Genomic DNA, 23160 nt, shown 5'->3' with positions numbered 1-23160 from the left:
TTACATGAAACTTTATCCTTTTCTCTCCTTGCCACGTCAGCAAAATTGATGATATTTAATGTCATGAAACTCTCCATGAAACCCCGCTGAGACTGGCCTTAGGCATGTAGAATTATTTTCTCCACTTTTGAGACCATAAATAACATAATCCCTGAAGGAATGGACACAGCCTAAAATGTATAGAATAAATTAGCCCAGGAAATCATTCCTCCGATGTGTGAATTTCTTTAAAACATGAGAGTTTTTCTTGCTAATGTTCTTAAATATTTCCTTCCAAATGTGTTCTCTCTGTTTTTGTTCATTTTTTCTTTAATACAAAACCTTTGACCAACATTTTTATGACACAAACATAATGCTAGATTCAAATTCAAAACTATTTTTTTGTGGTTATAGTTCTGTATTACACAAATAAAAAACGGAGTAATAATTGGTCAATGCCTTGTATGCCCCTACAATTTCTGTTGAGTACAATTACATATGATTCTGCCAATTTTTAAACAGATGGGAAAACACTTTGATAATCAAACTTCTGAAAGTTTGATTGCACACGCTGACACGCATAATAAAAGGTATATCCCTAAGCACAATTAAGCTGAACAAGAGTACCATGGCAGGTGTAAAGAGATGTACCAAGGATATACCTACAAGAATTAGATACGAAGCAGCGACCAATATTCCACTGCAACTGTGAATCAGCTATAAAAGCCTACAATAATGTTAGATGCTGTCATCAAATAATCTTATCTAGAAACATCTTATCACAGCAATTTGCATTAACTAAGCGGCTTTCTGACATTTTCTTTCCACTACAGGTTCTATTTGACGACATCACTTCATCAACTACAAAAGGGAAAAGGCTAGAGTTTAATTACAAAGCAACACAATGGGGGAAAAACAAAAGAAAAAAAAATGAGGACTACTTTCCCGATCGTTCTTGACATTATATTTGTCGATTGGCTGCACAGCAGTCATGACCAGCAGCGAGATGTTGAAAACCCCTCCCATTGAAGCATCATGATCTATAAGGCTATACAAGAAACTCGTCTATCCGGAAAATCTTTGCAGCAGAACACCGTTGCTCTGCTGGCCAAAACAATATGTTGGCATGGGTAAAGGATCAGCAAGCTCGAAGCATCTGCATGCATCAAAATGTTATCAGTTGTTGTACCTCTAAAAGCACTCATCACATGGATATCATGACAAAGGATGGATTGGCAGTACCATGGAAGCAGCATTTCTGTCCCTCATAGACAAAGTGACAGCTTCAAGAAAAGCTTTGGCAGTTTCAGCATCATTTTCTGCAAGCTCCGCAATCCTTGCTGCTTCCTCAGCTTCTGCGATCGCTACTTCTGCCTCAGCAACTGCCTTGGCAGCAAAGGCAGCTGCCTCTTCCTTAGCCATGCCTTTCATCTTCTCCAGTTCAGCATCCACTTGAGGCTTAGTTAGCTGTTTAGCATTATTATCTCCATTCATCTCTTCAGCAGAGTACACCTTGGTGCTTATTCCACCCAAGGAAGGTGAGCTTGGTGCAATTCTGTACTTTTGGTTTACCTACAATCATGATTAAAATATAGATCCAGCTTGAAGTCTGTCCACGTTTTATTCCTAAAAAATCTCTCCCCATTCCAGAGAGAGGGAGAGAGATGGAGATTGAGAGAGACCTTCATCAATTTTCCTGAATTAACCAATGCCTTCAATTTCGTAGACAGAAGCCGTTGAAAATCAGCAGGTAGCCAGTATTGCTCCTAATAATATAGACAATTTAGGTTGAAAATCATACGCAAAAGAAAAGATAGAAAAGGATTATCTCAGTTTGCAAAAGATCAGCAGGGATGCTCCATATTATTAAAATGGATGAGACAAACATTCCGAATACAGACCACAGTCAGAAAAAAAAAGAAATAGCAAGGCAGCTGATGTACAGTTAAACAAAACACAATGTAAAACAAGCGAAAATGTAAAAACAAAAAACTGTTATCCACTAACCTCAATATATGCAGCAATGGCTGCCTTATTGGACCCAGAAGGCTCCTTAAGCTTCTTTATAGCTTCTAATATGAGGTCATCAAGCCTAAATTACATACATAAAAAAAATCACATTAGATGACCAAGCATCAAGAGAGCAGTGTGCTGAATAAATTGAGTTGTATAATAAACAGTTGAAGTAAAATTAAATAAGCAATGTGGATTCCAACTGCTGAATATATATGTTCTCTCAGTTAAATACAATGTTCAAAAAGGCGCTAGGCGCTATCTAGGTGGTGACCCACCGCCTAGAGCCTAAGCGGGATTAGGCGTTTCAAGGCGTTTTTCTAGGCGGTGCTATATACATACATATATCTTGCAATAGACATCATATATCTCTTAAAGAAAAGAAAAAGAGAGAACCAGTAAATCTTGAGTCGAAAAAAAAGCCCAAAAAAACCCATCAAACCAGCCCAAAATCAGCCCAACGGCCCACCTCCAACCTTTATCTCCTCACTCCTCCCGTTCCCGACGCCTCACACCTCTCTCGACCAAAGCCGCCGCCCCTGCCTCCTCTGCCAGACCGCCACCGCACACCCGCCCCTGCCTCCTCCCCGCCGCGCTCCCGCACCTGCCTCCTCCGCCGGTCCCCTGCCTCCTCGTCCTCCGCCAGCACCCGTCCCCTGCCTCCTCCGCCGCCGCCGCCCGTCCCCTGCTTCCTCCTCCTCCACCGGCGCCCATCCCCTGCTTCCTCCGCCGCCGCCGCCCACCCCTACCTCCGCCGCGCCCATCCCTGCCTCTGCCTGCTGCCTCCTGGCCGCGCCGGCGGCCCACCTCCTCCCAGCGGCGCCTATCCTCCGCCTACCCCCCTAGGCGAGGCGGCACCCCTCCGCCTAGCGCATAAGCGCGCCTGGGCGAGCGCCTAGTAGCGCCTTTTTGAACACTGGTTAAATAAAAATGATATGCAATTATGTATTAATAAACATGTTAAAGAAGTACAGAACTATCAACATTCATGGAAAAACATGTAGAAGTCTAAAACTCTGCAAGAAATTGAGCATTGGGAGGAGCACAACATGTGCAGAACTCTGAGGATGTATGTGTGCAAACTTTTATATTCCAATTGACAACAAACAGTTTCCTTTTTTGTTGACTAACAGAAAGGGTGTGATCCTGAGTCCAGAGATATGGCATACACCATAGGGACAAATTATGAGACTACCAGAACATATTTGATAGAGCAGATCATAGAGGGGGTGAAAATATTAAAGAAGCTACGCAGCACCAGTACCACATGAGCATACATATGATAATGTCATAATCAATCATAATCAACTGACATGCATTGCAGACTACACATAGCAAAGATACATATGTTGCTTAATGTTTGTTAACATGGTGTTTAAACATAGAAAGCCCGTCCAACTTTTTTAGTAAGATATCGCTCAGGACAACATTTATTAATCTATTTTCTGTATGGATAAAGTCTGTGCGCACATAACCCACCATGGTCGTGCTGACCACAAGGGCTTAACATGTGCATGTGCAAAGTTTCCCTTTTCTATCATGATGACCAACTTCATATCTCCTCATGCCAGGTCCTTCATATAAGTTTATAATTGTGATGACCACATAATTGTATAATTCAATAACAAGGTCAATTTAGGTAAATACAATTTATCTTTCTTTCCCTAGAAAAATGTAAGAACCAATGAGGCAGTGACAAGAAGGTCAAACTGAGTATAAAAGGAAATGTATGAATGTTCATAGATATGGTAGAATAGGCATGCATTTGATTTTCTGCAGGATATTTATGTTTGTCTAAAGCATTAATTAGTGTGCCATGTAAGCAAAACGATGACATGGCAGCAGAGTTAAAGGAGAGAGAAGGAAACCGTTTCTCATGCAATGGTCAGCTCGAGAACCTAGGAAGGGAGATGGTGGATGGAAGAGAAAAGGGGAGAGAGCAGGAGATTGGATGAGAATTTATTATCCATGGTGAATGTAATGTAAACTGTAATGGTAGCGGAAAACAACGGGAATGGAAAAAGAATCAAGAGAATATGGGATTTGTTTGGTTCGGAGAAAATGCAGTTGAAACTTTCAGCCCTTCTCATCCAGCAGAAAGCTTCTTCTCGCATCGTACCAACAACCATAAGCAACTAGAGAACTCGGTGGCATCGGAGAACAATTAGGACGGGCGACGACGCTCACAAAACCGCAGCCAAATCACGGAGGACTCGCGGTGGCATAATTGCAGCTAAATCATTAAGGGACAGAACTCGGTGGACATTGACGGCGAGGCACAAGCTACAAAATTATGAAGCAGCGAGGCTCCAGAGACCATTGACGGCAAGGTGTAAAGCGGTGACTGAACGACGGCTGAGACATGCTCATGGTGGCCGGTTTATAGTCCGCCCAAACCAAACAAAAACGAACATAATTACATCATATCATTGTCTGATTGCAGAGTAAAGTGACTCAACCAAACTCACCTTATGTCTAACCAGGCCTGAACAACTATAGAAGCCGAAAACCAATCAATCAATATTAACATTTGTATCTAGCAGCACCCCCACATATCCCATAAAACATATTCACCAAAATGAAACCAGGTGATCTGAAACTTAGATCTATATACCTATTAGTAAAGCGAGTAAGGTTTCCACCCAAATTTTTGGTTTAGTACGTTAGTTTCGTCCGCCTGTGTTATTGACAGGTGGGCCTTAGTCCATCACGTATGCGAGTCGGACCAACTCTCTCCGTCCACGACTCGATCACGTAGATCCCTACAAATTAACACACAAGCACCAATACACATCGAATACTTATACCAACTTTGTCCGTACCAACGCACGGGCATAATTGCCTAGTTACTTGTAAAGAGAATAAGATGCCGCTTTGGTAAAATATATGATCAAGTCTACTAACCTAGCAACTGATTTTTCCGGACTTCCCTCGAGTGCCAAGGGCTCCACAGACATTGCCAATGGCTCAGCATCGATGACCGCATCATGAACATTGTCCAAACCATTGGCATCCACATCCATTGGCTCAGCAGTAAGCTTAGGCACCACACGCCTGCCTTTCTTCAACGCCATTCTCGCCTTCTCCCTAGACCCATAACCTCCCGCGGTGACACTCAAGTTGCGCCACTTGTCCTGCACAACCAGACATACCAAAGAATGGTTGGTACATGTCAATACATAGAAACATGGTGTAGGGAAAAACATATTACAAAAAGAATCCTAGTGCAAGAGAACAAGATCTCTACACAGAAATGGCCTCCCAAACAGCCATCAAGGCATAACACCGTGACCTAGATCTCTACATGAATGAAACAAAGGGGTGTGATGGTAGCTCTTGGGGCATCATAATGGCAAGAAGTTCCAATCATCGTAGTCCCAGATCACTCTCGCCTGTCCGCCCAAAATAGTAGCTAGGTTGTGCCATGAACAAATCTTCCCAGGCAATCGCTTGCCCAACCGCCTGGAATCCCGATCTAGAACAAAATTAAGGAGCACGCCCCGCTCAACGAGCCGTCCAGAGCCACAATTTAGTTTTAGCCCAGAAGGGCCCCGATATTTCTTTCCTATCCCCCCCCTGGCCGATCGCCAGAAAACCCGCCACCGCAAATTCACGAGACCGCCCACCCTCCCCGGCGATCCGGGCGTCACCTTGAGGTCAACATTGGAGCGGAGGCGCAGGAGCGTGCTGAAGTCCGGGTCCCTGAGGATGGTGCGCCACTTGCCGGGCCCGTGCTTGGCGACGCCGGCCTTGAGCGCGGCCTCCTCCTCCGGCGTCCAGCGCTGCTTCGGCGCCCCCATCGCGGCACGGGGGGAGAAGAGACCGAAATCAGGAGACGCCCCCCGCCCGGGGATCCAACCGCCTCAGGCGCTCGTTATTTGATCGAGAGAGGAGGCAGGCAGGCAGTTCGGTTTCGATCCGGCCCGGAATTCCGCGCGGAATTCCGGGGTTACGGATCCGGCGCGGGCGTGTCAGCGGGGCCGATCGGAGCGAGAGGGGAATTCGAGGAGGAGCGGCGGGGGGGCGAGGGTTCTAGGGCAGCGCGGCGGCATGAGACGAGGAGGAGGAGGAAGCCATTAGGCTTTGGTGGAGGAGCAAGTTATGAAGGGAAGGGGATTAATTGGCTTCGGCGTAGCGTTGGAAGGAAGCCTCTCTTCTCTGTCCTCTGCTCTCTCTCTCTCTCGCTCCCAAGATGTAAAATCGGGGAGGAGGAGGAGGTGGGCCGGGCCCACTGACAGTGTGGGCTCCTCCTTGGTTTTCTTTTCCACGCGTTTCTCTTTTTTTTTAGTAAAATGCACTGGGTCCTTAAACTAGTAAACTAGTGAGGATATGTCAAGTAGGTCCATAAACTCCTAAAATGCAGAATCGGCCCCCTAATCTATTTAAGTGTGTCACTGGAGGTCCAAAACCCCTTTGACCGGGTCTGACTGTCTACGTGGACTGCCACGTCGGATCCAACGTGGCCGTTGGCCCACGCTGGCTCCGCTGGCTCGTCCCCTTCTCCCTGGCGGCCCCTTCTTCGCAGGCGGCGGTGGCGGGCGGCGACGAGCGGCCGGCGCGGCGCTGCGGGCGGCCAGGGCGGGGGCAGCTGGCGCGGAGGCGGAGGAGCTACACCCGTGAAACGTCGCCCCCCCTCTTTCCTCCCTTTCCTCTGGTGCCCAAGCCCCGACCCACCTGGACGGCGGTGACGCCGCCCGTGAGCGCCGCCGTCCCTCCTCCCTCCTCGCCACGCCGAGCTCGCCCCTCCTCCCTCTCCTCGGCCGGCTACGGCGGATCCCCTGTCCCCTCCATGCGGCGGCCGCGGCGGGGCGGACCGGCGAGCGGCCACGGCGGCGAACCACCTCCCCTCCGCTCCTCGCCCTATCCCTCCACGCCTCCCTCCTCCTCGCCGCCTCCCTCCTCCCTCCCAAGCTCCTCCTCGGGTCCTCGCGTCGGCCGTGGTGGAGCTCGCGCGCTGGCCCGGCGGAGCTCCCGATCGGCGGCCGTGAGTGGGGGCCGCACGGCGAACCACCTCTTCCTCACGCAGTCCGAGAGCGAGGTCACGGCCGCCATGGCCGAGAGCGCGCGCTGCTGGGGCGCCAAGGTCACGCCGCGAGCTGCTCGAGCTGCACGGCGGAGGCGGAGGTGCGCGTGGTGGAGCAGGGGAACTCCAGCTACGCGACGCAAAGGCAGTGCGCGCAGGAGTAGGGGCGACCTGCGCAGGGCAGAGCGGCGAAGGCGGAGGCCCGCACGGCACGGGGCGCGGCGGTCGTGGTCGAGCGCGGCGCCTCCTCCCGACGGCCATGGGCGGCGTGGCGTGGCCCTCCCCTGCTCCCTCAGGTCCCCGCATGGCACCAACGGTTGAGCGGGAGGACCACGGGTGCGGTGACGGCTCCTCCTTCGCGGATCGAGGCAGCGGCTCTTCGGGCGGATGTGGTGGCGCTCCGGATCGAGGCTGCGTCGCCGCAGCGCCGGCCGCCCACCCCGCCTCGCGCGGACCCAGCCGACGAGTCGGAGCATGAAGGGGAGAAAGGGGGCGAGCCGGCCGCCCGCTCGCCCGTCGCCGCGGAGCCTCGCTGCCCGGCGCCGCGGAGCCTCGCTGCCCGGCGCCGCGGAGCCTCGCTGCCCGGCGCCGGGAGGGGAGCAGAGCCGCCGGGAGGCAGGGGCAGCGCCGCTGGAGGACGGCCGCGGGCCGGAACAGGGGAGGGCGGGTGGGAGAGAGAGGAGGCTGGGAGTGAGGAGAACCGACGTGGCAGGCCACGTAGGCGGTCAGACCCGGTCAAAGGGGTTTTGGACCTCCAGTGACACACTTAAATAGATTTGGGGGCCGAATCTGTATTTTCGGAGTTCGTGGACCTACTTGACACACCCTCACTAGGTTTAAGGACCCCAGTGCATTTTACTCTTTTTTTGAGAAAGAAAAACCCTGTGGCGTTTCCATAATTCCATTTTTCCTGTTTTGGAGGGTGGGGATCAAGCTTAAGTTTTGGTTCCATTGACGAAAATGCGATGCCATTAGTGAGATCTTTGCCATACTGCCATGTGTGGACAACTCAAGGTGGCGTTGGTTGTTTCTTGTTTGGCCAATTTGGACGTCCTAACATAATAACATTAGTATGGTCGTCAAAATTGTTGTAGCGGGATAAATGCTCTGCATACAAACCCTACCTATTTGAGTGCAATCTAAGTGCAATCTTATATTTATTATTTATTCAAACTAATACTACATCTATGTTCCTTTTTTTTTGCATTGAAGTGATTTCAATCGGTGAATCTTATTTCTACCTAAGTTACATCCAAATGAACGCACAATGCTTGTTACTGAAACCTTGGCAAAAAAAAAAAAGTCAGGCCATCGAATTGCGCCACATTAGTGTTCATAAGATACGTGAAAATGTTTTTGTTTGCTCAGCAAAAATTTTCTTGTCACCATCTGGTTGTGGATGGAAATATAGAATCATACGTCCTGGCAGCAAATAAATCCCACTGAAACTAAGGGCAGCAACTAATTCGTGTTTATGTTCAGTGTTGACGCGGTGGCCGATTTTGATCGTCCTCGGCCCACAGCTACCGGCATTTATTGATGATCTCCACCACACCACCCCTGATATCCTTCCTGCCATTGAATCGTAGCCAACCTTTGTTGTCACACTACGCGCCAGTAAAACGTTCCAGCTCCTTATCCCTCGCAGAGAATTTTAAAAAGAAAAATAAAAGGAGAGGAATCTTCATCTTATCTTCCATGCGCCTCTCATTGCGGCTCACCTTGCCGCCTCCCACCACTGAGAGACGACACAAAGTGCCCATTTGTAGGTCATGCTGGAGCTCTATTTCTTTTTGTTTTTCTTTATTGCGTCATTTCAGTTGAAAGTTCACATACACCATGGTTGAAACATTCTAAGCATTTTCTTTGGTTAAATGCCTGGGGACGCAAGTTTTTTTTTCTTTGAATTTTCAGGTGAGAGGGCCTTTCTTTTCATTTGAGCATTTGGAATTTATTTATACCACCGAAATCGTCATTAAAGACGGAGAACAGAAGTAGAACAGATGCTTCGTTATTCATGACACACAAATACAGTTTTTAACCCCCCCAATCCAACCCCAGGAAGAGCCACATCACTCATCAATCATCGGCCCTGGGGGTGCCTGCCAGCAGGAAGGCCTTGAAGGTCACCTTCCGCACCAGCGACGCCCCTCCCCACTCCTCCTCCAGCTCCTTCACCACGCGCTCCCCCAACAGGTCCACGCCCTGCTGCTTCGCCGTCGCCACCGCCGACCACGAACGCAGCATGCCTACCAGGCCCTCGAACGACATCTCGTGCTCCATGTCAAGGCTCGCCGGCTCGCCTTCCCTACCGAGGCCGATGTCGTCGAAGGGGAACGGCAGGTCCCGGTATCCTTCAGTGCAATACCTGCATGTTACCACGGGCATACAGCCATACACAGCATAGACGATGGGTCATGCATCTGATCGTGATTTTCTTTCTGGCACTTGCAAGGCATTGTAGTGGTCAGTGTTCAGAGTGCTGTACCGAGCTCGGGGGTCCCAGTAAGGCAGGGTGGTGTTGAAGAAGCGCGCCATCATGTCCTCCACGGGGCTGATGCGGTAGTTGTAGCCCCAGACCGCAATGACCCCACCGGGCCTCCGCAGGACGCGGCGGGCGACACCGTAGAACGCCGGGAGGTCGAACCAGTGCACGGCCTCAGCCACCGTGATGAGGTCAACACTGCCCTCGCCGCCGAGCGTCGTGACGAGGTCCTCCCCAGGCATGGCATCGGGGGTGTGGAGGTACTGGACCTTTGGGTGTGCTACAGCACGTAGTAGCTGTTCCGCGCTCACATCCGTGGCCAGCACGCTGTCGTAGTGCTCAGCGACCTGCACGACAAATGATCCATATGTCACTATATGTATGAACATGCCATCTGGAGAGCAGGGTTCGAAGGGAGTTGAGATGCTTACACCGATGGCTGCCTGGCCATTCCCAGTGCCGACATCCCAGGCAAGGCGATGGTGAGCAGTGAGGGATGCAAGCTTTGTGAAAAGATCCTTCGGGTAGGCTGGCCGCGCTGCAGCATATACAGCAGCCTGCTTGGTGAACAGCCCAGCCATCCGGTCAGGTCCCCGGTGGAACAGACCACTGTCCAACCTCCGTTCATCTGTGCTCTGGATGCTCCTTACGCAGATCTTTTAGATCTGAAAAAAAGGTAGCACAGCTGGTGAAGGAAGTGACGTGAACAAGATAGCAACCACCCATTAACTGCACAACCAACTGTCTAGGAATGATAGACCATGTTGTGTGTTGAAAACTTGAAATGACGACATTGCTGACTTCATTCTGCTTGTCATACTCAGTTTCTTGCTTCTTAAGTCTAATAACAGCCTGTGCAGTATGAACTAGTTCCATACCTCCAAGTGTTATCGTTGAATAATATGCCTTGCGATTATGAAAGTAATCATTAATCAAACACTATCCAAATAAGATAAGGTAGGAAAGAAGAGTTTCTATTCAAAAAGGGTGAAAAGTCAGGATGGTGACTTACAGTTAGGCAAGGACATTTAGTGGAATTTAGCTGACTGGCAAGTTGTTTACATGGGCAGGCGTGCCAGTGCCTTGAGCATAATGCCTCTACCATCCTCCAAAAGGATCTGCCAATGCCTCCGATGCTGCATGCATGTTCCCTTGACGCCTACAGAAACCAAGCTTCATCACAATGCAATGAGATTACAGATCATTCCGGCACCATCTTTTCACCCATGTGTAGCGATTGTTAAGAGATTACAGTAAGTTCAAAGGATGATACTGCAAAGCATATGGTGTGAGCTCACAGTACCCCTAATTTGCATTTGTCACCAAAAAAAGCTAGATATTGTGAGATTCGCCAAAAAGCCATGAATGGCCACTAGCCCACTAGCATCCTCCAGAATGGCCTGCCAAATGTCCCAGGCATTTTCTCACCATGCCTTCAGAAACTAAGTTCCCCCACCATTGCAGTAGCAAACTAGCAATCATGGCAGACCATTTCCTAACCACCCTATTGGAGATAATATCATTCCGATGATCATTCCCTTATGATCTTGTCAGTTGTCACCCATGTGTTGCAGTTGGTAAGATAACACTTGGTCCCCAGGATGACACCACAATGTGAATCGTGTGAGCTTATAATGCCCTTGAATTTGCAGCTGCAACCGAAACAAACTGGGCATCAAAACAGGTTTAAATAATTGTTGCAAACAACAGCAAGATACAGTTTCTTCTATAGCATATAAACAGGACACAATACGAAAATGTGAAACTCAGCCAAAAAAAAGTGCTTATGAAGATATAGTCTCACCAGTCATTGAATACCAATTGCGCAAAAGCTCATGACATATGTAATCATCTAAATACTGCTCTGGTCACCAATGTTAGAATAATATTCATTAAGAAATTGGTGAACATTCAAAAGCAATGCAATGTACAGACTAACAAGCGCCCAGAGTCTTGCTACAGCAAATGGTAACATATAAATACTTGATAGTCGCAGCATCTGAGAACAAATTGTAATGAGAAGTGTATTTATTTGATCTTTGTTCATCTCAAGAAGATGGCACTAACATGGCCATGCAGAATTGTAGCACAACTCAAAGTCATGGTTCATAAGGTCCGAGAAAAATTCAGGGTTCATCGAAATTCCAAAAATACAATAGTACAGCTTTAAATGCTGCAGTTTATACCACATGCAGCAATCAAAAACACCTGGGCAGATGTAACCATTACATGAGCCCAACTCATTGAACTAATCAGATGCCCCTTCAATAGCTCCTGATTCTTTTCTGCTTTCCAGTGCTGATATCCTCTTATTTAGGGCTTCATAATGCTTTTCAGAAGTCTCCTTAATTTCCTCCACCTGGAAGTAAACACACCAACCCATAGCCACTAGTCAAACACGATCCAAATTTAAAACAGTCGAGTCCAAAATGTTATGTTGAACTACTAGCCTCAGGAGCCAAAAGAGACAAAAATTGTACTTCCATCATGAGATTGCGATAGGGGGGGATCAAACTAGTCACGCTTAAGGCAGAAGCAGAGGCCCAGGGCATGTTAAACGCTTGGTTGAGTATTTTTTTACATGTACTCTGCTTTTCTCTTTTGGACCTAGTGTCCATGTAATCCGCCTGTACATATTCCCCTTTTATACCAAAAAAAGGTAGGGGCCTCCCCTGCCGTTCGCCTAAACAAGTAATGCAATTCACCAGTGCATATAACACATAAGAAGCTTGATCAACCTTAATAGCTAGTGCAATGGGCAGACGTAAGATAGTAAGATACACAGTGTATAGTCAGCATGATATTATGTTAATGCTATTATGATATCACCAGCATGCCAAATTCCTTTCACCAATACTGCCCCCTAAGGATTCATAGCTTGACCACAAACATGTGACCCAGCACCAAGGTATAATTTGAAATGACATGCACAATTCCTTGATGAGATTGACTAAGGAAGCGGCAAGTATCAGCACCATACATACATGTGTATAATGCATGGTGTACCCCTACATTCTTTCACAACTGTGTTGGAGCCCGTTTTTCATTAAGAGGAAAGAGGAGTCGTTGCCGGTACAACTGAGCCAAGGAACATGGGTCCAAAGCTCAACACACATCATGAATAAGCAAGAATATACTATACCGCAAACAATTGGCGACCCTGCGGTCGACCAAGGTAAGTATTGAAAGGTCAGAATATGATTCATGTTACATAAATTGATCTCTAATTCAGACAGTATCTTAATGTGTCGTGGAAAACTCTGGATAAAGTTCTGGCTTCTGGAATAAACACGTACAAGGATCAATCATAACCTACAGGCTACATTTCCCTTGAGTCTTGACAAGGCCGTGGTCTGAATTTAGTTCAGTACGCCTCAATCCCAAGGACAAGCCGATGTGGCATTTCCATCAAGAGCAACACGAACAAAATGGTGAAAGGCTTGACCACCTATTTGGTCGAACCAGATCACGGTATGTGGGCATCGGGAAGGAAAACCAGAGGCGCCTCATCTAGCGAGAAGGGTCAAGTGCGCAAAGAAATGGGGATGAACGGGCGATTAACCAGATTAGCCCCCCGAGAATCAGAGCGGAGACGAAGTGGCTCGGTTGGTTCTCGGGGGTGGAGGACTCACCTGCCGGGCGATTGTGGCGCGGGCGAGGAGCTGGTCTTTGTAGAGGAGGACGAAACCGGCCGCCGACGCCGCCGCGGCGCCAGCCGCGAACGACGACAGTCGCGCCCGCCAGAGGTACCCCATCCCCTCTCTCTTTCCGCCGCCGCTTTGCTCGCCGGAGACGAAGACGACAGGCAGGGAGGTCACAGCCCACGATTCGCAATCTGCCTGCCCCCATTCTCAATGAATGAAATGGGCTCGGTATAAGGAGGATATCCAGTGGGCCTCCAAACATTCGGCCCAGCCCAAACTCTCTTCAGTTTTTGAGACCGAAAAAAAATTACAAGAGGATAAAGTAACTCGCCTCGCCTCCACGCGACGCTCCTCGCCACTGACGAGATGCCGCCGCCGTCGCCGTCGCCGGCGCCGCCGTGTCGGGGCCTCCTCCCGCCCCTCTCTAAGCCGCAGCCCATGCTAGCCGTTGCCGCCAAATCCTTAGCCTCGAGGCAGGCCAAGGTCAAGGCCCGAGCGCGAGCTCAGCCGGTCGCGCTCGCCAGGTCCACGAGCATCGACGACGCGCTCGCCGCCGGCTTCGTCAGCCTCCTGAATGCCAGCCCCGGGCTGGACTCGGATGCCGCCGGCGCAGAGTCCAGGCTGTACGACCCCGAGCCGGGGGATTTCGCGGTCGGGGTCGTGGTCTCCGGCACCGAGGCGCGCCTCGACGTCGCGGTCGGCGCCGACCACCTCGCCACGCTGCTCGCCAAAGAGCTCCTCCCGCTCGACCGCGGTGGCGGTGGCTTCGCGGCACGAGCGGCCTCGCCTCGGCCAGGGAGCGTGGGGGTCGTGGCGAGCCCCGCCGTGGACGAGGAGGCGACCAGGAAGCATAATCGCGGGAGCAGGGCACTGGTGGCGCCCGGCACGGTGGTGTTCGCGGAGGTGCTCGGCCGGACGCTCAGTGGGCGGCCGCTGCTGTCGGCGCGACGGCTCTTCCGACGCCTCGCGTGGCACCGCGCCAGGCAGGTTTAGTCCTCCTCGCGTTTCCTTATGCTCTCCCACCTGACATTGCTGAGGCCTGAGGGCTGACGCCGAGCAGATAGCTCTCTATTCATGAATCATGATACCGCGAGCGTTTCCAGACGATAGTGCATCAATCGTGTGTATTTAATTTTGTCAGACAGATTATGCAACTCGATGAGCCAATTGAGGTTAAAATTTACGAGTGGAACACCGGGGGTCTACTGACAAGAATCGAGGCAAGGGATCTTTCCCCCATTATCTGTTGTTGATGCATCTAATCATTAAGTTGCATTATTTCTGTTCAAGGCTAAGATTTAGGCCAACTTAATTTCAGGGGCTGAGAGCATTCCTTCCTAAAGTTGAGCTTATGGACAGGATAGGTACATTTACAGACTTGAAAAACAAAGTAAGGACCATTTGGAATTAGTACTGTTAATGCCTAAATCATCGTTCAGTTAGCGAGGCATATGGTGTTTTATGATATTAAGCTACATGGCTTGTTACTTCTTGGCATACAGGTTGGCTGCAGCATTCGTGTGTGCATTGCAAGGCTCGATGAAGAAACTAATGACCTGATAATTAGTGAGAAGAAAGCATGGGTTAGTACACTGACTCTGCTCCATAAATTGCAACTATGGTTAAGTAAAAAATCAGATTACATGTGTTTGTAAGTTGTGATGGTCAAGTACCAAAAATACCAATTGAAATTTAGCACAATCAGATATTGGTGAGACGCACTGGATTGTGTACATGGAGAGTATTCATTTATTTCTGGGGCTTCATCTGCTGAGGCTGTGTACTGAATGCCATCACACTTACCCTAACATCAATCATAAGTCAGCTTCTTGACAATGCATGATTACACTACAAAATCAATGGCCCAAGCTAATACCCCTTCTTTCCCTAGTGATATTGGTTACTTCTGTTATAAGATGATTGCATGACACTGGACATAGCAAATTAACTTATGTTTTACTCCTTTCTCAGAAGAAGTTCCCATTTATCTGCAAGCTATTAACACTGCCAAGTGCCAAAGATATCATGACAATTATTGTACTGATACACTGAATTTCTGATCATCAGGAAATGACTTATCTTAGAGAAGGAACTCTCCTACAAGGAAGTGTTCGCAAAATTTTTCCATATGGTGCACAAGTTAGGATTGCTGGGACAAACAGAAGGTACGAGATGGAACTCACAAGACTAAATGCACTTTATGCTTTAACTTGTTTCTTTCTTTTTTGAATTTGTGATCAAGCATAAGCTAAAAAAGTGTGTGTTTCCCTTATAAGCATTTAATTATTTGCAGTGGATTATTGCACATATCAAACATTAGTAGAGGTCGTGTTTTGTCAGTAAACGGCGTCCTAAAGATAGATGACGAGGTAAAAGTTCTCGTGATCAAGTCAAATGTCCCAGACAAAATCGCACTGAGGTAAACCTGACCTCACACTGGCATTGGCTCTATTTAGTTGTGAACTAACTGTTGTATTGGTTTCAATTTTACTGAATACTTTCTTTGTGATAAGATTTGGTCACCATATGTGTTAGAATAGTGAAACTTATTTTGCTGCTTAATCAACAGCATAGCGGACCTTGAGAGTGCACCTGGTTTATTTCTTTCAGACAGAGAGGTGAGATACTGAGTTGCACTCTAGTCTAGTTATACATTCAATCTTTTTGATGAATTTCCCTCCTGTGTATGCTTTTTTACTATCATTTGTCTTGTACCGATGCAGAAAGTGTTCTCAGAAGCTGAGGAAATGGCGAAGAGATACAGGGAGCAACTTCCAGTTATATCTCAGAACACCATGTTAGATGATAGCCTTCCAGGAGAAACGCTACCATTTGATGACGAAGCTAAACTGTACGCGAACTGGAAATGGTTCAAATTTCTGCATCATAACAAACCTGGTGACAACAGCAGCAGGGATCTGCCATAGTTTTCAGGAAATCATGGGTCATGTCCAAGAGTATGGCACCTATGGTTGCAAAGCAAATACCTGGTAAAGTGTTGATCATGCAAAAGCTAAACCATGACTAGAGAACCTGGTGAAGTCAAATACGGCCGCAGGTGCTAACGCTCCGCCTCCGTAAACCAGCATCAATCAGCAACAGGCAAATGTCATCCGGCAGCCAGAGGGGGAGAAATGACCAGAAAAAAAGAGGAGGGATGTTGCTCTCACTACGGGTCTGATGTTCGTCTTTCAAATTGCGTTCACTCCAAGCCCCACCGGAGTGACATGTTGTACTTTAACTTTACCTGTGTGTGTAAAATGCTTCGTTGCATTCATATTCTGTCAAAACGAGTCAGAGCTCTCGTTGCCAAGCACACGGATCTGTCCATGAAATAGATTCTGGAATTTTGGCAAAATATGTTGGATAGCATCATCGATGATCTGAATCTCTAGAAGTGGTGTGCTTCTCCGGTCGGGACGGTGAGTGACGTCCCCTCTTGCCTGTATGGTCGCTATGACTTAGGTTTTTTTTTCTTTTGAGATTACGCTATGACTTAGGTGATTGAGAGGTAATTTTTTCAGGGTCTCCTGCCCAGGGCTGAGGGCTCGTTTGGTTTTTAAGTCATAATTTCCGTCACATCGCACGTTTACACATCAATTAGGAGCACTAAATATAGACTTACTACAAATTTGATTTCATAAGTAGTGACTTAATCACGAGACGAATCTATTAAGTCTAATTAGTCTATAATTTAACCACTAATTGCTATAGTAATCATCTGTTAATTTTGTATTGATTATACTTAATAGATTCGTCTAGAATTTTAATTGCAATTTATCCAATTAATTTTATATTAAGTTGGTATCTGAATATTCGAATTGACATTCAAATAGTCGATGTGACCGCAACTTAAAAAGTCAAACGAGGCCCGAGTGTGACCCGCCCCAAGGTGGCTTCACGCAGCTGCGCCGCCGATCGTCCAACGGGTTGTCATCGGTCTTTGCTGCTGCCGCAGCGCCCGGTTTGGACGCGACTCTGCAGGCAACCTCCGCGGCAGTGGGAGAGGGCACGGCAGTTCCGCCGAGCGCGGAGGACGTGATATGGAAGTGATATTGTGTTTGATATGGATAATTAAAACATCTATGTTTAAGATAGTACCAAAAAATTACTAAAACTAATAGTTGGTTAGAAAATTCTACAAACTACAATATATTTTAGGTCCATAAACCTGTCAACAAAAATTCAAATGATTTTAAGAAAGTAGGGTCATACATTGTCCAAAATAAGTACATCTCCCACTTTGTTTTCTAAAACTCAACGCAAACTATTATTAAGTTTGTATAGTTCAATAATACTATTGAACTTATATACACCTCAAATTTGGACACATTCTCACATTTATCTTAGAATTACAAACAAAATATGAAATTATATTTGCAATTGTTATGCACAATTATTTTGTTAATTAAGAGACATCTAAAAGATGTAAGAAATAGTACCTAGTTTGCCAAAAAACACAACTAAATGGAAGCGAGTAATTTTAGATAAATTACAAAAACAAATCATCGAAATCGGAGTTTATATGAGGAAAAAATACCATTTATGAGTTTTATTTCTGGATTAAAAAGAGAAAAATGGACTACTTACTCATCCCTTTGAGCCAATCACGCACTACCACGTCGAGCAGTAGGTCTGTAGGTGACGTCCGCCTCCTCACCGTTTGGCGGGCATATTTCCTTTTACATAAAGTACTATAAAATCAAATTGCCTCCTCACCTTTCAGCGGGCATATTTCCATTTATATAAAGTACTTAGCGTGTTGTTGGTCTAGTGGTAAGGAAGGCTCACCGCAAACATGTATATAGAGATGGTGGTAATGACGCCAACGAAGATGACACCGGACGGAATACTGAGTCTAGGCGGACAGATTCTAGATCTGAGATTGGTTCTTATTTTTTCCTAAGTCCTTTAATCCTGATGGTTTTATATTTGATGAATAATGAGAATTTTAATGAAATCACTGCGGTACCTACAAAAGAAGTGGCTGGAGGAAAGCGAGGCCAGCAACCAGGGGAGTTTTGCTTGACCATATGATCAAAGCTATGGGGAGAAGGATTCCAATCTCTATTGCTGAGGAGACCCTAAGGCCGCATGAACCAGTGCAAGCTGCCAAGTTTGCATCAGAGGTTGGTGTTATTATTAAGTCTCAAGTTCCTATCTTGACCCATTAGAAAGAATACAAGTAACACCCTGAGCAATTGTTGGTGTTTCGATCACCAGCTAGTAAATTTAGTGTCACGCTTCTCTGTAGCTCGATGGCCAACAGCCCTACATATAGTATGGGGTGGTGTTCTTCGTGTTCCTCACGTTTGAATGATGGGTGCTTACAAGGGGGCAAGCCAAATCTTGTTCGCCCAAATCACGGCGCCGCCTGTCCTCGGCCTACCCCCACCCCATGGCACGGGATGGCGCTGTTGTACTTGCGGCACGCCCCCATCCTGATGCGCCAGGGCGCGGGCCTCTGGTTTGATCACGCCAGGCCTCCCTCGTAGGGCTGGGGTAGGGTTTTACTTACCGATCGGTCCGGCCAAACTAGTGCAGTCCGGTACCGGTATACCGGTCTGGTTTGGCCAGAAACCGGTCGGTACCGGTGGAATTCAAATTTGAATTCAAATTTTGCAGTACAACTGGTTCGTATCGGTATACCGGCCGGTTAGACCGGTATACCGGTCGGTTTGACTGGTAACCGGCCCAATTCAAATTTTTTCTTTTTTAGTTTAAATTCAAATGCCCGCAAAATATACTAAATGAATATTTGTATAACATATTTTAGTCTAAATTAACCCTCCAATTCTTTTTTGTACTACTTTTACATTGTATTTGTATACTTTTGTATGCACACTTTTTTTGTTTAACTTCAAATCCCCGCAAACTATACTAAATGAACGAATTTTTGAGAAAATTTGACACCATTAGATTCGTCGCACCTTAAAGTATTTTTATGATTTTTTTGAGAATTTTTCATTTTTTTGAATTTAAATTTGAATTTTGAATTTGGACCGGTTTGGTACCGGTCCAAACCGGAACCGGGCCGGACCGATTTGACCGATAACCGGTCAAACCGGACCGGTTCCCACCGGTTTGGTGAACCCTGGGCTGGGGTCGGGCACCTTGTTCTCCCCTTGCTGCTCGGTCCAAGGAGGGGCCCGCTAGCACGGGGCACCGACCTTACCCTATGCCTAATGGCGGATGCTGACTCGGTACGGGCTATCCCGTCGGCCCTGTGGAGGGAGTGCGGCCGGCATGAGCGCTGGTCGTGACTTCATAAGCGCCCGGCTAACCGGGACGTCCCCCCGGTCCTTCTGTCTGCAGGCTGCGTACCTACCCTGGCTATCGGGCAAGGGGCCCACATGCACGTCTTGTCGGGGTTTGTGCATTTAATCGCCCTGTGCCTTCCCCAGGTCGCCACGGGGTTGACCCCGGCTTTCGGGGTCGGCTCGGGCCTCCCGGTCCCTCTCGCGACGTCATCGGTCGGGAAGGCGCCACGTGCCCTGGGCTCGGACTGCTGCTAGGCAGCCGGGGCTTCCTGTGCCAGCGGGGCCGGTTGTGGCTGTGTGTCTATCTGATTGGGCTAGGCTATCCGGTCGAGGCAGGTTAATCCCGTGGTTAGGCCCCTGTGGAATGTACTTTGGAGGTAACTGCAGTATTTAATCTCATCATAAGTTTTTATAATTTTTTGCATAAATTTGGTCAAAATTTGAAAATATTTGACTCATAGGGAGTAGCATCAACGTGGATCTGAATTTTGATGATACTTGGAACGCATTGCATTATCTGAATGTGTCCCGTGGCATCTGGCATCTCGCGCATCTGAATTCAGAAGAGGCGTGATGACTGATGAGCTCATGCTATTACAACAGCTACCAGCTCGCGGTGAACTTGTGCTGCTGTGCCGTGTCCCAGTACAGCCCAGCACAGTGCCCGTACAGTGCAGTTCGAGGAGTCGAAGTCTCGAAGAGAGACTCAACAGAGTACTGATCGAGCCATGAACTTTTCAGGATTGGTTGAAGCATGGACTGGAGTGAATGTTAAGATACATCCCGGTATCTCCTAGTTGTTAGGATAGATAAGTCTAGAGGTTGCTGTAGGTAAGCTTCTCGGTCACGGGATAATCGAGAGAGGGAGCAGCAGCAATCACGGAGGAGGAATAACTCGCCATGGATCAGGTCGAAAAAGAACCTTGCTCTGATTACCATGTGGAATTGGGTGGAACAAGATGCCTTACACTGGGCAGCTGTGTCAGACCTGAGGCCACGGGACTGCTCATAGGCATAGAATGTTCTAGATAGAGGGATAGCACATGGACTACCCCTCGTCGCCTTGTGTCTACTCGTACAGCAGTAGAACTAGCTGAAGTACAAGGAAACTACCCGACCTACTCGGAGTAGAACTCTAAACATACTCGGCTAGAACTTTCTATGTAACCCGGTCCCCCCAAGATATATAGAGGCGGGCAGGGATCCCTCCAGAGGACCGAACAACACCTAAGGGAATACAAACCACCACACAAGACGTAGGGTATTACGCTCCGGCGGCCTGAACTTGTCTAAATCATTGTGTTCCTTACACCATCGCGTTCTGATCTCGGCGAGTCCCTACTCATAAGCACTCTCCTCGGGATACCCCTTGGAGAACCCGATGGTAAAACAACGACAGCTGGCGCCCACCGTGGGGCCTCTCGCCAACGATCGACAGAAGAATTCGATGGCATCCTTCGACCTCAGCTTCCCTGCGATCGACGCCGGAACCACCTTCGTTTTCGGCTCGTGGGTCTGCATCGCCGACGAATCAGGAGGTTTCTCTAGCCACCTGATTAACTCCACAAGCACGAAGACGCCCCGATAAGGACAACTCGGCGAAATATTTTCCGTCGAAATCCTTCTTCCTGGGATCGCAGAAGAAATTGAGAGCTTATCCTTATCGGACACGGCTCCAACCAGTTTCCCTTTCGGGCTGAGGAATTCTGCCACATCGTACTCCGCACTCCTCTACAGAAGGGATCAGACCGGGACTCGGACTGCTCCCCGGTTCGACACCTACCCGGACTCAGATGACGACTTCGATCTTGACTCGGACTCGCTCAGTTACCCGAACTTGACCATCCTGGCCATGCCGCAAAGCCGAGTCATTTACTGGAAGGATTCAGAACTTGCTGGTGCGCTCAATAATGCCCAAGTTGTGGCTTGCCTACACGACTTGCCTTACCAGTCAGGCAGACCCCTCTCTCCAGTCAGAGGAGAAGAAATTGGCGGCACAACTCTGGTCGATTACAGCACAACTCACTCGACCCCAGACAGACAGGTGTACGTTTCACTTCACGGAGAAGAAAGTGCACTCGGTTCTCAAGCTGATCAATATGCCAATGAGAATCTAGACCAAATATCAGACGATGAGCTATCAGTCAATGCTCCGCAAGATGAATCCCAACAAGACAGAAAAAGCCGGCGACGACGCAACCGCCGCCGTGCCACTCGCAAAAAGAACGCGACTGCTCGAGCCCAACGCACTCCAGCTCCGCACGGACCACGAAACTTGCGACGAGACTTAGACGAAGCAGCCGACAACGCTTTCTGCAGTCCTCTGATCAACCTAGCCAAGGCAGCCATATTAATGCAAGCCTTACCAGATACTCCTCAAATCCGTGAAATTCAGCACCTGACCAGAGATGCCCTGCATCAGATTGGAAGACAGAACCCTGCTCCTTCTGCTTCCCACAACAGTCGGACTCCTGCTCGACAGAAGGACAACCATGAAGCAAATCAAGACAATCACCCCCATGGCCAGCCTTAGCTTCGGCATCAAGATGAGAGCCATCACACCGGTCCTTCGAGAAGTCACGACCGCCACCACAAAGACATGCGGGATTTCATCAACGCGAAACGTCATGGACGCCTTGCGGATGAAACCAATCGATTCCCAGCCTTCAGCCAGAATATAAACTACGCTAAGTACCCGACCGGCTTCAACCTAATCAACATGCAGAATCTGAAGAAGTATGATGGCAAACAAGATCCTCGTTACTGGTTACGGATCTACTCGACCGCTATCGAAGTGGCAGGATGGACAAATTCTACCAAAGTCATATACTTTCCGATGAACTTAGAATCTGGCCCCCCTCACATGGCTCGAGAGTTTAAGACATGACTCAATTCACTCGTGGGAAGATTTGAAGAAGATTTTCATCGACAACTTCCAAGGCTCCATTCATCGCCCAGCTACTCGCCACGACCTACGACTATGCAAATAGGAGCGTGGCGAAGCCCTGAGATCATACATAAAGAGGTTTTTTTGACACACGATCTACCATCGCCAACATAGCAGATGACGATGTGATCGACTGCTTTCACAATGGCCTCGCCACGCAGCAGTTGTACCGAAACTTTGGAAGGAACAAACCCCGTTCAGTCGTTGCACTTCGGGATATGATGCTGGGGTGGGCCGATCGGGAAGAACAAGAACGAGATCACTTCCCCTGCTGCGAAGACAACAACCAGAAACACAATGGAGATCCGCGATCAGATAAAGGCCAACGCAACTTCGACAAGAAGCGGAAGCCAGAAGACATAGTAGCTACAATGGATCGAGGTCAACGAGACAAGAAAGAAAATCAGCAAGATGATTTCCAAAAACTACTCGCAAGACCCTGCCCTCTACATCCTAAAGGAAGGCACACGATCCTCGAGTGCATAAACCTTCGCAAGGCTCTCCAAGAACGTCAGTTGGAAGAAGACAAAAAGAAGAAAGACAAACAAGACGATGAGGACGGCGATAAAGATGGAACCATGGGATTCCAGCAACCTGCCAACAGGGTCAATATGATCTATGGAGGAGACTCTTCCTTCAACAGGAGAAACCAGAAATTGGTCTGGAGAGAAATACTAAAAATGGAACCAGCCGTTCAGAAACCACTGAGGCATAGCGAGACACCGATAACCTTCTCAATGGAAGACCAATGGACTAGCTTTTCTGAACCTGGAAAACTTCCACTTGTCCTGGAACCGGTGGTGGCAGGC

At 48.2% G+C, this 23160-nt stretch overlaps 4 protein-coding genes across 11 annotated transcripts; 1 reads left to right on the top strand and 3 right to left on the bottom strand.

The window, feature by feature from the left end:
* Positions 1-650: 650 nt before the first annotated feature.
* On the bottom strand, positions 651-6164 carry LOC120707243 (single myb histone 1-like). The gene is made up of 6 exons (XM_039992093.1): positions 5643-6164; positions 4897-5126; positions 1987-2071; positions 1662-1745; positions 1222-1551; positions 651-1135 (listed from the first exon to the last, which is right to left on the bottom strand). Exons 1-6 carry the CDS (start codon positions 5790-5792, stop codon positions 1118-1120), a joined length of 897 nt encoding a protein of 298 aa, XP_039848027.1. The 5' UTR covers positions 5793-6164; the 3' UTR covers positions 651-1117.
* Positions 6165-8944: 2780 nt separating this feature from the next.
* On the bottom strand, positions 8945-11441 carry LOC120707241 (putative methyltransferase DDB_G0268948). 4 transcript variants are annotated; one of them, XM_039992091.1, is made up of 5 exons: positions 11305-11441; positions 10513-11152; positions 9932-10165; positions 9504-9847; positions 8945-9383 (listed from the first exon to the last, which is right to left on the bottom strand). In XM_039992091.1, exons 3-5 carry the CDS (start codon positions 10079-10081, stop codon positions 9095-9097), a joined length of 783 nt encoding a protein of 260 aa, XP_039848025.1. In that variant the 5' UTR covers positions 10082-10165; positions 10513-11152; positions 11305-11441; the 3' UTR covers positions 8945-9094. The 4 variants fall into 4 exon arrangements, with proteins under 4 accessions (XP_039848025.1, XP_039848024.1, XP_039848021.1 ...); XM_039992090.1 differs by having other exon boundaries at positions 9932-10406; positions 10513-11361; XM_039992087.1 differs by having other exon boundaries at positions 10513-11361.
* Positions 11442-11513: 72 nt separating this feature from the next.
* Positions 11514-13359, bottom strand: LOC120707242. The gene is made up of 2 exons (XM_039992092.1): positions 13133-13359; positions 11514-11859 (listed from the first exon to the last, which is right to left on the bottom strand). Exons 1-2 carry the CDS (start codon positions 13253-13255, stop codon positions 11749-11751), a joined length of 234 nt encoding a protein of 77 aa, XP_039848026.1. The 5' UTR covers positions 13256-13359; the 3' UTR covers positions 11514-11748.
* A 119-nt stretch (positions 13360-13478) lies between these two features.
* LOC120707239 (protein PIGMENT DEFECTIVE 338, chloroplastic-like) lies at positions 13479-16524 on the top strand. 5 transcript variants are annotated; one of them, XM_039992086.1, is made up of 8 exons: positions 13479-14131; positions 14286-14364; positions 14463-14534; positions 14647-14727; positions 15212-15309; positions 15438-15563; positions 15714-15762; positions 15868-16524. In XM_039992086.1, the coding sequence occupies exons 1-8, from the start codon at positions 13719-13721 to the stop codon at positions 16069-16071; spliced, it is 1122 nt and encodes a 373-aa protein (XP_039848020.1). In that variant the 5' UTR covers positions 13479-13718; the 3' UTR covers positions 16072-16524. The 5 variants fall into 5 exon arrangements, with proteins under 5 accessions (XP_039848020.1, XP_039848017.1, XP_039848019.1 ...); XM_039992083.1 differs by having other exon boundaries at positions 13484-14131; positions 14290-14364; XM_039992082.1 differs by having other exon boundaries at positions 13491-14127.
* Positions 16525-23160: the final 6636 nt, after the last annotated feature.

Source organism: Panicum virgatum, chromosome 5K (genome assembly GCF_016808335.1).
Source record: "Panicum virgatum strain AP13 chromosome 5K, P.virgatum_v5, whole genome shotgun sequence".
NCBI classification, from domain to species: Eukaryota; Viridiplantae; Streptophyta; class Magnoliopsida; order Poales; family Poaceae; genus Panicum; species Panicum virgatum.
The sequence above is the reverse complement of the archived record's forward strand: the minus strand, read 5'-3'. Positions and strand labels throughout refer to the sequence as shown.

Excerpts from the sequence above, each read along its gene's own strand:
- LOC120707242 (XM_039992092.1), bottom strand. The coding sequence starts at position 13,255 with ATGGGGTACCTCTGGCGGGCGCGACTGTCGTCGTTCGCGGCTGGCGCC. Across the intron at positions 11,860-13,132 it reads GCGCCACAATCGCCCGGCAG|GTGGAGGAAATTAAGGAGAC; the intron begins GTGAGTCCTCCA and ends GTTTACTTCCAG.
- LOC120707241 (XM_039992091.1), bottom strand. The coding sequence starts at position 10,081 with ATGGCTGGGCTGTTCACCAAGCAGGCTGCTGTATATGCTGCAGCGCGG. Across the intron at positions 9,848-9,931 it reads ATGGCCAGGCAGCCATCGGT|GTCGCTGAGCACTACGACAG; the intron begins GTAAGCATCTCA and ends TTTGTCGTGCAG. Across the intron at positions 9,384-9,503 it reads TACTGGGACCCCCGAGCTCG|GTATTGCACTGAAGGATACC; the intron begins GTACAGCACTCT and ends GGTAACATGCAG.
- LOC120707239 (XM_039992083.1), top strand. The coding sequence starts at position 13,511 with ATGCCGCCGCCGTCGCCGTCGCCGGCGCCGCCGTGTCGGGGCCTCCTC. Across the intron at positions 14,365-14,462 it reads GTCTACTGACAAGAATCGAG|GGGCTGAGAGCATTCCTTCC; the intron begins GCAAGGGATCTT and ends ACTTAATTTCAG. Across the intron at positions 14,535-14,646 it reads TTACAGACTTGAAAAACAAA|GTTGGCTGCAGCATTCGTGT; the intron begins GTAAGGACCATT and ends CTTGGCATACAG.
- LOC120707243 (XM_039992093.1), bottom strand. The coding sequence starts at position 5,792 with ATGGGGGCGCCGAAGCAGCGCTGGACGCCGGAGGAGGAGGCCGCGCTC. Across the intron at positions 5,127-5,642 it reads GCTCCAATGTTGACCTCAAG|GACAAGTGGCGCAACTTGAG; the intron begins GTGACGCCCGGA and ends CTGGTTGTGCAG. Across the intron at positions 1,746-1,986 it reads CCATTGCTGCATATATTGAG|GAGCAATACTGGCTACCTGC; the intron begins GTTAGTGGATAA and ends CTATATTATTAG.